The sequence below is a fragment of the Pygocentrus nattereri genome, chromosome 5 (assembly GCF_015220715.1).
Source record: "Pygocentrus nattereri isolate fPygNat1 chromosome 5, fPygNat1.pri, whole genome shotgun sequence".
NCBI classification, from domain to species: Eukaryota; Metazoa; Chordata; class Actinopteri; order Characiformes; family Serrasalmidae; genus Pygocentrus; species Pygocentrus nattereri.
In genome coordinates this window covers 28,682,432-28,697,969 of record NC_051215.1, presented here as the reverse complement: position 1 = coordinate 28,697,969, position 15,538 = coordinate 28,682,432, and the positions used below count along the sequence as shown (strand labels likewise).

Below are 15,538 nucleotides of genomic sequence, written 5' to 3'. Positions count from 1 at the left end.
AGGAAAAAAGTGTGGTCATTTTATGTTTTAAAAACCGCTCTAGGCATGGCCAATTTCAAACCCAACCAATTTACCACTTGAAATCACCATTAAAATAATTCAATTTTTGCCACTTTTTTTCTGAATGGTCGGCACTATCGCTGAAGGCATGCTGAAATAAGACTGCAGCTAATCTGGAGCAAGTGGTCAGCACAGAGAGATGGATTCGCAGAGTACTAAATGAGGGCTCAGTGTACAGTGGGAGCTGATGGGTTTTTATCTGGGAACTGTCTTGGGCGTCTTTGTCAGAATGGGCAAAATGACAATATATCATCATGATAAATCATGGCATTTTTCTGAGGATATCACAGATATTGCGTTGAACATATTTAGAAGAGAATCCCAAGTCGCATAGCTGTGTATTTCACCCTATAGCCACAATTGATACTGCATAAATGAATGTGCTGCAAAAATGGGGATTCGAGTCAGCAACACCTTTTATTTTTAACCTTACATGTTGTGATCTTTCAGTTTTGCCACAGTCATGCACAGTCAATATTGCAGTGCCATTCAGTCCAGTAGAATTCTTTAACGCTTGATCTGTAGCTTTATTTCTTACTAAATTCAGTGGACGTGTAGCTAAGCTCACTATGCCATGTAAGGTAGATGTCAGTTCAGCCATAGAACCTAATCTCAATTATGGTCTGGAAGTGCTGCTCATTGCGCCTAAACATGTCACCAGCAGTTCACCTTTCAGAAACATCTTGAGGGAACTGAAAACCACTCAGAATCATTCTTTGTATAGAAAAGTTTGGATTGAATATAAAGAACTACTAAGAAATAAAGTAAGAAACAGTAACTTCTAAAAAAGCTTGGATTCCTGGACCAAAATGTTCCATTGAAATCCTGGTTGGGTGCAACCCTAAAAGCTCTTGTCCAGCAGTTTTCATGTTACAGAAAATCCTTCTGTCCATGGACAGAAAGAAGCGCTACATGCAGTAAATGTAGTGTTTAAAGGTTGATAAGCTTGCAGTACAGTCTAACCAGCCATTGCTGCGCCTTCTTATTTTAAGGAGACCAATTATACTTTTTTCAGTTTTTCCCTTTTCTTTAGTGTGTTATTAAGCTTTTTGTGCATGTAAATGGCTTGTAGTGTTACAAAGATCAAAGTACAGGCCAGAGGCAGAAACCGTTTCCCACTTTTCTCAGCTGTCTGAAATGGCTCGTTGGAATTCCAGCCATTTTCTCTATTACATGTTGATGTCATCTCATAACTTAATTGTTACTGTCCGCCTCTTGGCAACTTATCACAACACACAGTAACTACTACAGGCTAGGAAGAATATATTCAGTTTTGAAGCCAAGCTTTCTACCAGATTTTGGAGTATGTCTGTGTGTGGAATCCTTGCCCACTTATCAGGACAGACACTGATGTTGGACGAGAGGGCCTGATTCACAATCTATGTTCTAGTTTATCCCACCAGTCTTCAATGGGGTTGAGGTCAGGATTAACAGCTCTTCTGAAAATGCTCCTCTAGCCCAGAATAGGGCTCTGTGAGGGCCAGTCAAGTTCTTCCACACCAAACTTACCTAGCCATGCCTTTATGGACCTTACTTTGTAAACTGAGGCTCAGTCATGGTGGAACAAACAAGGTTCTTCCCCAAACTGTTCCTACAAAGTTGGAAGCATATACTTGTCCAAAATGTCTTCTTATGCTGAAGCATAAAGATTTCACTTCACTGGAAATAAGGGGCCTCAGCCAACCCCTGAAAAACAACCCCATATCATTATCCCTCCTCCACCAAACTTACAGCTGGCACAATGTAGTCAGGCTGGTTACATTTTCCTGGTATTTGCCAAACCCAGACTCATCCATCAGACTGTCAGATAGAGAAGTGTGATTCATCACTCCACAGAATATGTTTCCAGTGCTCCAGTGGTGGCATACTGTACATCACTCCATCTGAGGCTTGGCATTGTGCTTGGTGATGTAAGGCTTGTGTGTAGTTGCTCAGCGAAAGAAACCCATGCTGTGAACCTTCCAGTGCATTTTTTGTGCTGATCTGGTCTGGAACTCTGCAGTTATTGATCAGCAGATCATTGGAGACTTTATGCACTAAGCACCTCAGCACTCGGATACCCACTCTAACATTATGTGGTCTGGCACTTCCTGAGTGAGTTGCTGTGTTCCCAAATATGTCCTCTTTTCAATAATACCACTCACAATTGATTGTGGAACATCTATGAGGGAAGAAATTTTGCTCACTGGCTTGTTGAAACAGTGGAATCCTATTATAGTACAACACTCAATTCACTGAGCTTGTTAGAATGACCCATGCTTTCACAAATGTTTGTAAAGGCAGACTGCATAGCTAGGTGCTTGATTTGATACACCTGTGGCAATGGGACTGAATAAATCACCTGGTTCAATGATGAAGAGGCATGCCCCAATACTTTTGTCCAGATAGTGTAGGTAGGTTTGCTTTTGTATGTTGCAATGCATGGAGCTAATAACGACACTAAAGATCTGACTTAATTTGTTTTTGTATTCCAAAGACTCAATTTCAGACATGGGATCAATGTCATAACATGTATCATGTGTTGCGAAAATGTCTTCAAGCACTGTGATAATGTAATTAAGACTTGGTGAGGTTATGATGATGACACTCATTATATTTTTGCTACATCGTCCTCCTTTGTCTTTCAGTCAAGTTCTCCTACACCCTTGCAAAGTCCCACCATTAATCCTAAAGCATCTCTCTCTCTCTCTCTCTCTCTCTCTCTCTCTCTCTCTCTCTCTCTCTCTCTCTGTCCTTCTCTCAGTCACACTGTCTCACTCGTCCCTCTGCCAGATTAAGACACTCTCTCCATCCATAATTGTTCAGGGATGATACACACTCCCCTCTCCCTCCACAACACCGTCTGACCAAGCCAGGCTGATTAGCATAAGCATTTAAACATTCTGACAGGGACCTTAATAAGCCAGAGAGAAAAGGTTAAGAAAATCATTACTCCCCCACATGGGAGGCTGTGAGGGTGGGGCGGTGGCGGTGGGGGGTGATGGAAGGATGGAGTGAGGGAGGGACAGGGATGAATCCAGCATGCTGCGCTGGTGGGGCCTGGAGATTACACGAAGACACCTGCTAAGAGACAGCGAGGAAAGGTCACGCACACCCCCAGTGCACCAGCTCAAAACACACACACACCCACACACACACACACACACACACACACTCTCTCTCTCTCTCTCTCTCCATGTGAATGTAAATGATTAATGAGAAAAGTGGTTATGAATTATTCACCAACACACCTCCTCCATTGTTCACATCAGTCTCTCCTTTCCTCCCTCTCTCCCTGTCTCTCTGTCTCTCTGTCTCTCCCTCTACGGACAGGAAACAACATCACAACCCTACAAAGCCCTAATTACATTATTGTTGAACAAACAGTGCTGTGTCTCAGAGCCGGCTGTGAGGAGACGCTGGCCGCAGATTGAGCGGAGAGTTTTGGTCTCGCGCAGCCATTCCCAGCACGCTGCGTCTTTATTGGTCAATGGATGACTCGCACACGCCGCACTCCATTACAGACACTCTGAATCAATGAAAACACAACAATCCAATGGCAACAAACACAAGCTTGTACACGCATAGACAAAATCCACACCAATGCGGAGAAACAAATGAGATACAGCAACTCTTAACACAGGATTTGAGGCACCAGTTTAGCTACGGTGGGGTGAGGGGGGCCTAGGCACATCCACTTGAAAGCCAGATCAAGATATCTGATTGATGAAGGGGAATTCCAGCTTATTTTCAGTATAATGAAAGATGTAAAGATGTGAATTAGAGTGGCTTGATGTAAAAGAGCCAATCCTAGTGAGACTTATTGAGTTAGAATTGTTCACAGTGGTGGTGAGAGGAAACAAAGTGCTTAATACCTCTAAATGTTTCCTCAGAGGGAGTTATTACATGATATGGTAAAAAATAGATGCCCAGTCCATTGTTGATAGATAGATAGATAGATAGATAGATAGATAGATAGATAGATAGATAGATAGATAGACAGACAGACAGACAGACAGACAGACAGACAGACAGACAGACAGATAGATAGATAGATAGATAGATAGATAGATAGATATGCACATTACAAATTACAAAAATCAGATGATGTGTTGGTTCACTGGTCATTTTGGACAGTAAATACAATGTCTATATTTGTGTAATCCTAGGGCCGGATTTAGGAAAGCTTTCTTAAGAAAAAACTTGTGAAGGTTCTTAAGACAAACACTAAGATGTTCATAAGAATGTCCCATTAAATGCAATCCTCAAAAAAAAACATAAGTTGTCAAACATTCTCTTAAGATTCTTAAGATAATCTTAATTGTTTCCTAAGATTTTCTTAAGGAAGTCTTCATTATTTTGTTATGTATGCTATGCTGCATTTCACATAATACAGTAACACATGACAATACATTACAAAAAATAGCAAACAAGAACTAGAGGTGATGGTGGAAGAAACAGCCAACAGGAATAAAAATCCTCTTTGGAAAATATGATATTTGTGGGGGGACATACGAGGTTGGGCAGGTAATGACCTTGTGAACTCTTACAGCCTAAGACAAGTGTGAGGCTATCATAAGTTTAAGAAACTTTTTGAGAAAGTAATATTTTCAAGAATACCTCTTGTTCTTAAACTTATTCTTAAGAAACTAGTTAAGGAAATAAAATAAGAAGAATCACAATTTCTAGTAATAACTTTTTTCTTAAGAATCTAGTTAAGAAAAAAACATATTTCAAAAGATTTTCTTTCGTAGGGCACATTTGTGAATTCAGGCCCTTGCTCCTATCATCACCACTGTATAGAAATCTAAACCAAGATTTGTCTAAAGTGCAGTATTTCACCAAACTACCAGTGGTGGACAAAGTATATAAATTTGTACTTGAGTTAAAGTAGAGATGCTTAAGGTAAAATATTACTCCAGTAAAAGTAGAAGTTCCTCCCTTTAGATCTCCACTTGAGTAAAAGTACAAAAGTATTTGCCTTTGAATGTACTTAAGTATCAAAATTAAAAGTACTAAAAGTTTAATCATGACTCTATTAACATATTTGTAAAAAGACTCTGACATTAACTCATTTAGGTGAAAATCCTCCAGTGTCTCTCTTGGTAAACAGTCTTTTAATAGAACGTCATTAATTAGTGACGCTGACGTCTATTAAAATGATCATAAGCACAAAACACTGAAGGTAAACAGTTTCCATCAGGCAGAACCGAGTGGCTCTGAAATCACTTTATAAAACAAGCAAAGTTTCAGTTTAAGATTTATTTACAACTTAGTTACAAGTTTAAGTTTAATAAAAACTGGCTTTAAACTCAGGATCACAGATGAGTTTCCTTTACTATGTTGATCTGTAGGTCTCTGTTCATAAACATAAACTAGCCCAAACTAATTTACTATAAAATGAAAGTGTTTGTATAAATTCAGAAAAAAGACGCGTCAGTCACGACTGCATATGTGGACATATTTCTATATTGTGGTCTATTCACACAAAGTTAGGTTAGTTCCATCATTTATATTGAATAGACTCTTGTAAAATTTTATGCTGCTGGACTGACACTGAACCGTGTATTTGCACTGAGTCGGTATGTCCAACAGGTCAAAACAAGCTCAAAACAAAGTGACCGCTGTGCCCTGATTGGTGTTCTTGTTTTGCGCTTCTTTCGTTTTGACCTTAGCTTTTATACACATAAACCAAAAGGAACAACAAGTTTCTCATAATGTAGTGGAGTAAAAAGTAAGTGAAAGTACTAAGTACAGTAACAAATTACATTTACTTTGTCACTGTCCACCACTGCAAACTACTCTGCACAGATTTTGAAAAACAACTGATTGTGAAAAATGAATCACTGAAGTAAAACAGTAGATGCGAAGATCCCAGAGACAACACTACATATTATAGTAAGGTCATCATGACTGGAAACACTCTCTTTACTTTTTCATCACAAATTTTTGGCAGACGTTATCACCATGGCAATGTTTGCATGGCTGTTTACCATCGTAGAGCAAAAAGCTTAGCTGAGCTGTGTTAATTCCCTAGGCTGCTTATCCAGTTAGCGAGTAGCTGTACTTGACCTTAATGTATTTGATGTTAAAGAAACTTCAATACTGTGAAAAAACAAGGAAACTGGAGTGCAGTAAAAGCAGCACTCCAGCTAGTCAGGCTGTATCCACTGTCTATGTTGTCAGTTGACAGAGCAACGAACAATGTCCAGTTAAATGCAAGGTAAGCAATAATGTATTGTGATTAATACCCATAATTTTTTTTCTGAATGCAGTAATGGACGAGTCCTTTTCTAACGATTTAGCTACAAAGAAGTTGCCTGCTCAGTGACTGTCTTCCTCATTACGTCTCTGAGACATAAAGCTTGCTAGCTGGCCCCCCAAATCCGTAACCAGCCCCCCCTAAAATGGAACACCACTGGCTACACCACTGGTTTAAGGACCTGTCTGAGAGAGTGGAAAAGTGTCAATAATCACAAATACAGCAAGAACCAAGTGTTGATGAAGGCATACACAGCTCATCAAAAGTTTAGGGACACAGCTTTTCAAAATTTATTTAATATGAAATGAACAGGTTTTCTTTTTTGATTTGCAAGCAAAAATAGAAAACAGAACTTGCCACTTTTCTAGCAAAATGTGCAAAAAAGAAGTAGCACACTGGAAATACTGTCAAACTCCACACTTGTCACTTGTTTAAACCACCCGAGGTACAAAAGAGCTGCAACGTGTTCTTTTAGCATTCATTTGAAGATGAAACTCACTCTTTGTCAAAAACTGCTCTTCATAGAAAGACACTTTGATGAATATGAAGGTCAGTGTTTGAGGAGTATAACTAAAGCATTAGTGAATAAATAGTACATGCAATTTAATAGCAAAGTAGCAATGAATAACAAACATTGCTCAGAAAGCGTCATGAAGGTGTAACATTATAAGGGGGACAATGTTTATGGATACTCTGATAATGATGAAATAAAGGTTGTGTGCAGTTACATTTCTCATTCCTCAAGGTATAAACAATGTAAATTCAGAGGTACAATTGCTGTTTTAAGGTCCAAATGTGTATCTTAAATTTGTTTTTCCCCAGGCAAAAAGTACAGATGGGATAGTACTTCAGTGCCCTTCTCCCCCAGGACAAGCAACTGAGAGTAACCTAAAGTCTCTCTTCATCTGGACTCTGGTGTGTGTTGTGCACTACGTGCTCTAGATGCAATCAGCACTCTTTTTCCTCTGGTTAGCAAGTTGTGAGTCAAAGGCAGCAAAGGTTTTTCCTGTAGGACTTTAAACAAAAGTGGCCAAACACACTAAAACCCCCATCAGTAGTGCAAAGAGCTGATTTCTTCCTGGGCCAAAATCAGGAGATGGAGCATTTGAAGATGCTGGCACAAACCTCATCCTAAAGTTTACAGGCAACAGACACAACACAGCGAACAGTTGTGGAGGGCGATAGCAAACTGACTGACATCCCTGCTTGGTCTGGAATCTCTAAAGTGAAAACTCAACGTTCTGAGGCAAAAAATGTTTTCGCCTTAGACCCCTTTTTCCCTGCATATCAGGAGAAACTTCTGAGGACACAGTTAGGCGAAAAGAGCTGGCAGCCAGCGCGGCTAAGAGGATGCTGAGAGCCAGCAGCTTCAGCAAGAGATTGGCAGGGGAAGCGGGCAACGCTGGCACATGGACAGCAGACGAGCGGTCCCTCGGTGCCTGCGACCACCCTGAGTGGGAAGAAAAGGCAGGTGCGGCTTAGCGACTTGTCAGTCAGCCTTTTCTGGATGGTGCTGGACGCGGAGCAGCGGGAAGGTTGCCCAAGTGCTGGGAGTGGAGTTCCATACGGACCAGCAGATAACAGCAGCCCAAGGCTGATGGGGGGAGGGGGAGGGGGTGTATACCCCCCCACACACACAGGCCCAGTGGAGGCAGCAGGACGTGGGCTTGTGTTTGAACACATCACACTTGAGGCAAAGGCAACGCGAATGTTTGTCATTTAGAAGTCCTCAGGCAGCAGAGCAAATGTTTTGGGCAAATTGGACTAAAACTTCTGCTTCTGTGTCTTTGCAATAAGAAATAACTCCTTGAAGAAGTTGCCAAAGTTGTGGGGACCACTTTCTACAGCCAGATGGTGGCCAATGGCCTGTAAGTAGGAGAGGAGAGCCAGCAACTGAAATTTTGTAGGTTCAAATTCCAATACTGACTGAGTATTCCTGGTTGTGCTCTTGGGTGAAGCATTTGAGCGCCAACTGCCTGAGGTGGCACTACTTGTTAAATTGAGTAGTGTGAAGAACATGCTTAGCTTCAAAAGGTTAGAAGGTTCTAAACCAAACTGAAGTAAACATCACATTTTGTTGAGTGTGTGTCCATGTTGGCCATACTGAAATGGATAAGGAGCTTCTGCCTATCACCATATAAAAGATTTATATCACTATGTAGAAGAAGCATAACACTGTCTTCATTGTTGAATGTGCTGTAATAGTTTCTGAATGTTTTTCGGAATTCTGAGTGTTTGCAAACATTAACAGTAGCATTCGCGTTGTTAGTACTGATTCTGATTTGGACCATATGTCCAACCGTAGGACCACTTAGGAACCTTTACTTTTAAGGATGTAGTTAATATACATCACCCATCAAAAGTCTGGGGACACAGCCTTTCAAAATGTCATTAATAAGTCTGCATGTTTCTTTTGCCACTTTGCTACATCTAAACAGATTGACCAGGTTTATTGTGAATAAAGCAATATTATGTGTGATATTTGTGACAATATAAAAAAAATATATATTATTATACTGTACATTAAGTAAAATCACCCAGGTGGAAGTGTACTCACTTTCATCATGTGACCAGTCTTTTTTTGCAGGCATTAGTCAGGCCTCTTTCAGAGTGTCCTACAGGTTTGCAGAAATGGCTGGATGAGTCTTTCAAATCTTTCCATCCAAGTCCTCCCAGTGGAGCTTCACTGGGTTAAGGTCAGGTGACTGGACCATCCCATACACTGTACACTCTTCTGTACTACACTTTGAAATGACGGTTTGTTAAGGGTTCTTTAGTAAGGAAAATGGTTCTATATAACTGATCCATTGGTCAGTCTGTTTAGATTGTATATAGAACCATTTTTGGTGCTTTATAGAACCCCTTTCCAAAGGAAGATGTCCTCCAACTTACGATGGGCAATGTACACTAAAAGTATGTCCAAAAGTATTTGGACACCCCGTCTAATGGCACACTTCTAATCAATGAATTCAGTTAATTTCAACACATGTGTTCAGCTGTGCACCCAGAGCTTGTTTAATCTTTATAGAAAAGTACTGTTAATAGAATCACATGCTCTGGGGCAGCCACACATGAGCCTAGTCACCCATGCCCAATGCCAAACATTGCTGAGAGGGGTATAAAGCCCCCCAGCATTGGGCTGTGGAGCAGTGTATCTGCATTCTCTGGAGTGAGAGAATTCCATCCTATGCTTTTTGATCTAGAACTGACCATCCAACAACAGTTCTTGACCTCACTAATGCTTTTCTGGCCGCAATCAAATCCTCACAGCGATGTTCAAGCATCTACTGCAAGCCTTCTCAGAAGAGTGGAAACTATTACTGGAACAAACGCCATAATAATACCACTGATTTCAGGTGAACCACTGAATAATCAACAATGTTTGCGAGATATGATGTCACTGTAACTGGGATGTTTTCCGTCATGTCTGTTCACATTATTTATGAGGGCATCTCAATGGCACAGCTTTAATAAGGTGAATCATATATGCACTTAACCGCGACCCTGTCTGGATTAAGCGGATAGCGATGACGATTATGATGATGATGATATATGCACTTACCCGGCTGAGCGTGAGAGTTCCTTGCTTGCAGTTTCTACAGCGGACGCGTAGCTTCCCAGGCTGGACAGCCCTGCACACCGTCTTACAGAATACATAGAAACTGCTGTGGGCTTTGGGCTCTGTGGATATGAGCAAAAACAACAAGCATTAGCACATTTATAAATCAGCTCTGTCTCACAGAACTAGACTAAATGCATATACAGCTGCTATGTACACTGTTAGTATAGTATTCGCTTGTCTACCTTCACACGCATATGAACTTGAGTGAAATCCCATTCTTAATCCATACGGTTTAATATGATGTTGGCCCACCCTTCGCAGCTATAATAGCTTCAACTCTTCTGGAAAAGCTTTCCACAAGGGTTAGGAGTGTGTTTTTGGGAATTTTTGACCATTCTTCCAGAAGAACATTTGTGAGGTCATACACTGATGTTGGACGAGAAGGCCTGGCTGGCAGTCTCCGCTCTAATTCATCCCAAAGGCGTTCTGTTGGGTTGAGGTCAAGACTCCGTGCAGACCAGTCAAGTTCTTCCACACCAAACTGGCTCATCCATGTCTTTATAGACCTTGCTTTGTGCACTGGGGCGCAGTCATGTTGGAACAGGAAGGGACCATCCACAAACTGTTCCCACAAAGTTGGGAGCAAGAAATTGTCCAAAATCTCTTGGTCTGCTGAAGCATTAAGAGTTCATTCACTGGAACTAAGGTCTGTAGCGATTGACTCTGCAGAAAATTGGCGACTTCTGTGCACTATGCATCTCAGCATCCGCTGACCCCGCTCTGTCATTTAAAGTGGCCTACCACTTCGTGGCTGAGTTGCTGTCAACCCTAATCACTTCCACTTTGTTATAATACCACTGGCAGTTGACTATGGAATATTTAGTAGTGAGGAAATTTCATGACTGGACTTATTGCACAGGTGGTGTCCTATCACAGTACCACACTGGAATTCACTGAGGTCCTAAGAGCGACCCATTCTTTCACAAATGTTAGGAGAAGCAGTCTGCCGACCTAGGTACTTGGCTCTATACACCTGTGGCCATGGAAGTGATTGGAACACTTGAATTCAATTATTTGAATGGATGACTGAATACTTTTGGAAATATAGTGTGTGTCTATGGCTGAACCTACTCAACTCAGGCAGAAGGAACACAAGAAAGTGTGAATCTCTACAAAAGCATCTCTGCAATCCTCTGCATTGTGCCACACAGCTCTCGTCCACTGCAGCCACTGTGAGACAGCGTGAGTGAAGGACAAGGGCAACGTCCAACAAAGATTCTAAAGTACAGACGGCCACAACCTTGGGACAAAAGATCCACAGATCCGGTTAGCCATGACAGAATGCAAGCAGACATCTTCATGGAGAATGATTTAGTAAAGAGAGGACATGTCCTGTCTGTCTGCTTCACCCTTGTAGGACTCGTAAACACAAAAACACTCACGCATACCTGGAAGCGGCCTTCTCATTAGGGCTAAAAGCCTGGGACAGAGAAAGAAGGATGCAGTACCTGACACGATTCCCAATAAATCTAGTGCAGAGAGTTTTATAAGGCAGGCTCTGTCTAATTTATGATATTGGCGCAAGCGTACTCCATTATGCTAATGCTTTTAAAGCAAAGGTAGAGGAGGGTTAGATAAGGAGAGCTCATGATTGGCTGAGGTAGCCTGGGCGGGTGGGGTGATAGCTGCGGAGGTGAAGGGCCAGAAGGACGAACAGAGGACGGCTTTAAAAAGCATCCGCGTGTGACAGTGACTGCATTGCAAAAAACCTAATACGTTCACCCCAAAAAGAGGTCTGCATTTTCTATCCGAGTGCCATCTAGCCAATGAAAGGAAAGCGTCTACAAAAGAGTGAGGCAGACAGCTTCGAAAGCCAAGAAGCTGCAACTAATGGAGAGCAGGGCGGGTGCACAAAATGTGTACATTAGCTGAGTAGAAAGAGTCAAAAGAGATTTCTATTTGTTATTTCTCTTTTGTACAGCCTGAATGGAGGAGAAAATACAGAAGGAAATACAATAACCACCTGCTTGCATGGTGAAAGTTTCATTTGCCATCAATGAAATTTGAGCTGGGGCCACTTAGTGATTTATCCTTAATCTTTACAATGCAATATTCACCGGTAAAATTTTAGTTTCCTCTCCATGGGTCACCACCTTATCGTGGTGGAGGGGTTTGCGTGCTTGAATGATCCTAGGAGCTATGCTGTCTGGAGCAAAGCTCCTGGTAGGGTCTCCCATGGCAAACTGGTCCTAGGTGACAGATCAGACAAAGAGTGATCCAAAATTCCCCCTATGAAAATAATGAAAGAACGAGACTTGTGTACCCTGCCCGGATCAGGGTTACCGGGGCCCCACCCTGGAGCCAGGCCTGGGAGAGGGGCTCGCCAGCGAGCGTCTGGTGGCCGGGCATTAACTCACAGTGCCCTGCCGGGCCCAGCCCGAATGGGTTACATGAGTTCCCCCCTCCCATTGACCCACCACCAATGGGATGGGCAGTAGTAGGGGTTCGGTGCTTTGTGGATCGGGCAGTGTCCGAAGCGTGGGCCTTGGCGTTCTGATCCTCGGTTGCTGAAACTGGCTTTTGGAACTTGGAATGTTACCTCACTGGCGGGGAAGGAGCCTGAGTTGGTGCACAAGGTTGAGAGATACCGGCTAGATATAGTCAGGCTCACCTCAACACACAGCTTGGGCTCTGGGTCCAATCTCCTTGCGAGGGGCTGGACTTTATTCTTTTCTGGGGTTGCCCATGGTGAGAGGCGGCGGGCAGGTGTGGGCTTTCTCATAGCCCCTCAACTGTATGTTGGGGTTTTCTCCGGTGGATGAGAGGGTAGCTTCCCTATGCCTTCGGGTTGGTGAACAGGTCCTGACTATTGTCTGTGCTTATGCACCGAACAGCAGTTCAGAGTACCCAGCCTTCTTAGAGTCCTTGGGAAGGATGCTTGAAAGTGCTCCTCCTGGAGACTCTATTGTCCTACTGGGGGACTTCGACGCTCACGTGGGCAATGATAGTGTGACCTGGAGGGGTGTGATTGGGAGGAATGGCATCTCTGATCTGAACTCGAGTGGTGTTCAGTTTTTGGACTTCTGTGCAAACCACAGTTTGTCCATCACGAACACCATGTTTGAACACAAGGATGTCCATAAGTGCACATGGCACCAGGACACCCTAGGCCGCAGTTCAATGATTGACTTTGTAGTTGTGTCATCGGACTTGCGGCCATGTGTTTTGGACACTCGGGTAAAGAGAGGAGCTAGTGTGCCATTAGCACTGTATATAGTGGAGATGGTGTGCTGCTGACTTCAACTGAAGACGTCATTGGGCGGTGGAAGGAATACTTTGAGGACCTTCTCAAACCCACCGACATGTTCTCCAGTGAGGGGGCAGAGTCTGGAGACACGGGAATAGGCTCGTCCATTACTGAGGCCGAAGTCATTAATTAATTTTTAATTAGTTAAAAAGCTCCTTGGTGGCAAGGCTCCAGGGGTGGATGAGATCCATCCCGAGTTCCTCAAGGCTCTGGATGTTGTGAGGCTGTCTTGGCTGACACGCCTTTTCAACATTGCTTGGACATCGGGGGCGGTGCCACTGGATTGACAGACTGGGGTACTGGTGCCGCTTTTTAAAAAAGGGGACTGGAGGGTGTGTTCCAACTACAGGGGAATCACACTCCTCAGCCTCCCTGGTAAGGTCTATGCAGGGGTACTGGAGAAGAGAGTCCGGCTTATAGTCAAACCTCGGATTCAGGAGGAGCAGTGCGGGTTCCGCTCTGGTCATGGAACACTGGACTAACTCTTCACCCTCTCCAGGATTCTGGAGGGCTCATGGGAGTTTGCCCAACCAGTCCACATGTGCTTTGTGGATCTGGAGAAGGCATTCGACTGTGTTCCCCAGGGTATTCTGTGGGAGGTGCTTCGGGAGTATGGGGTACATGGCTTTTTTACTATGAGCCATTCAGGCCCTGTACAAACAAAGCAGGAGCTTGGTTCGCATGGCCGGCAGTAAGTTAGACTCGTTCCCAGCAAGAGTTGGACTCTGTCAGGGCTGCCCTTTGTCACCGATTCTATTCATAATTTTTATGGATAGAATTTCCAGTCGCAGTCAGGGGACAGAGGGTGTCTGGTTTGGTGACCTCAAGGTCACATCGCTGCTGTTTGCAGATGATGTGGTCCTATTGGGGACATCAGGCCGTGAACTTCAGCTTTCGCTGGATCAATTTGCAGCCGACTGTGAAGCGGCCGGGATGAGAATCAGTACCTCTAAATCCGAGACCATGGTTCTCAGGTGGAAAAGGGTGGAGAGCCCTCTCTGGGTCTGGGATAAGCTCTTGCCTCAAGTGGAGGGGTTTAAGTATCCCAGGGTCTTGTTCACGAGTGATGGTACAAGGGAGCGGGAGATTGACAGGCGGATTGGTGCTGGGTCAGCAGAGATGGAGACTCTTTACCGGTCTGTTGTGGTAAAGAAAGAGCTGAGCCACAAGAGCTGATGCCTCCTGGACGCCTCCCTCATGAGGTGTCACAGGCAAGTCCACCAGGGAGGAGACCCCGGGGAAGACCCAGGACACGCTGGCGTGACTATATTGCCCAGCTGGCCTGGGAGCACCTCAGAATCCCCCCCGGAGAGCTAGTGGAAGTGGCTGGGGAAAGGGAGGTCAGGGCCTCATTGCTTAAGATGCTGCCCCTGCGACCCGACCCCTGGAGAATTGGAAGATGGATGGATGGATGGATGGATGGATGGATGGATGGATGGATGGATGGATGGATGGATGGAAGGAAATTTTTGGGGTTTTTTTGTTTTGTTTTTTTTACGTATATAAGTGTTCTATGTAGCCATATGAGTAATTACCAAATGCTGTGCTCACTGCCACACTAAGGCCCAATGCCATTTCTTATTTTTTAACCCTACCCCTTTAACCCTTCCCATATGAAATGGGACAACCCTCAAATAAAAAGAGCATTATGTCATTAACAGCTACTAGCAGTGCTCTGTAGGCAACCCTGCCAGTCTTCAGTGATAGCAGAGGTGGATAAAGTTCAGCTCCTCACTGCTGGGCTTTATTTACATTTAGGGAATCCTATGCCGTCAAAGAGTGGGGTACAATTATTTATTATCGCACACCCCTAATTCTCCAGTGATATGACACTGAAGTCAGTTATTCTGTCAGCTTCTTGTTCAAATTATTACATTCTACCTTAAATGGACCTAAACCATTTAAGGAGGAACAAGAAATTTAGTTAGCTATATCAAGACATCAGCACAATACTAGCGATTTTATGCTTGTAACAAAAAAAGGACCATAAAAACAACATTAAACTAATATAATACAATAGTTATTGTAATTTTTTTACTTAAAATGCTCACATTTGTGGGGTTTTTTTGGTCACTTGTGCAGCCATCTTACTGGTTTTTCTGTTTTTTCTCTTAACACATTGTTTGGAGTGTGTCTCTGAAAAAGCTCAATTTGGAGGGCCATAAAGGCCTAAAACTTCACCGCTTCAGCCCAACAAAAATCGGGATAAGTGGTAGGGGAGAGCGGTGAAATGGTATTGGGCCGAGGTCAAACTATTTGAAGTGTCTCAGCATTTTTCTTTCTTACTTTTTGCTGTACCATGTGACTGATTCATAAAACACACCGCCAGACTTGCCATTGAATGAAGAGCATATAGCATCATGGTAAC

The 15,538-nt window shown here is 43.2% G+C and overlaps 1 protein-coding gene across 1 annotated transcript in view; it reads right to left on the bottom strand.

Moving 5' to 3' along the window:
- The window catches only part of prkn (parkin RBR E3 ubiquitin protein ligase), a 150,850-nt gene that overhangs the window by 73,211 nt on the left and 62,101 nt on the right, over positions 1-15,538 (bottom strand). The window contains exon 4 of the mRNA XM_037538578.1: positions 9,864-9,982. Coding sequence (XP_037394475.1) covers positions 9,864-9,982 — 119 coding nt within the window. The remainder of the gene's footprint in view (positions 1-9,863; positions 9,983-15,538) is intronic.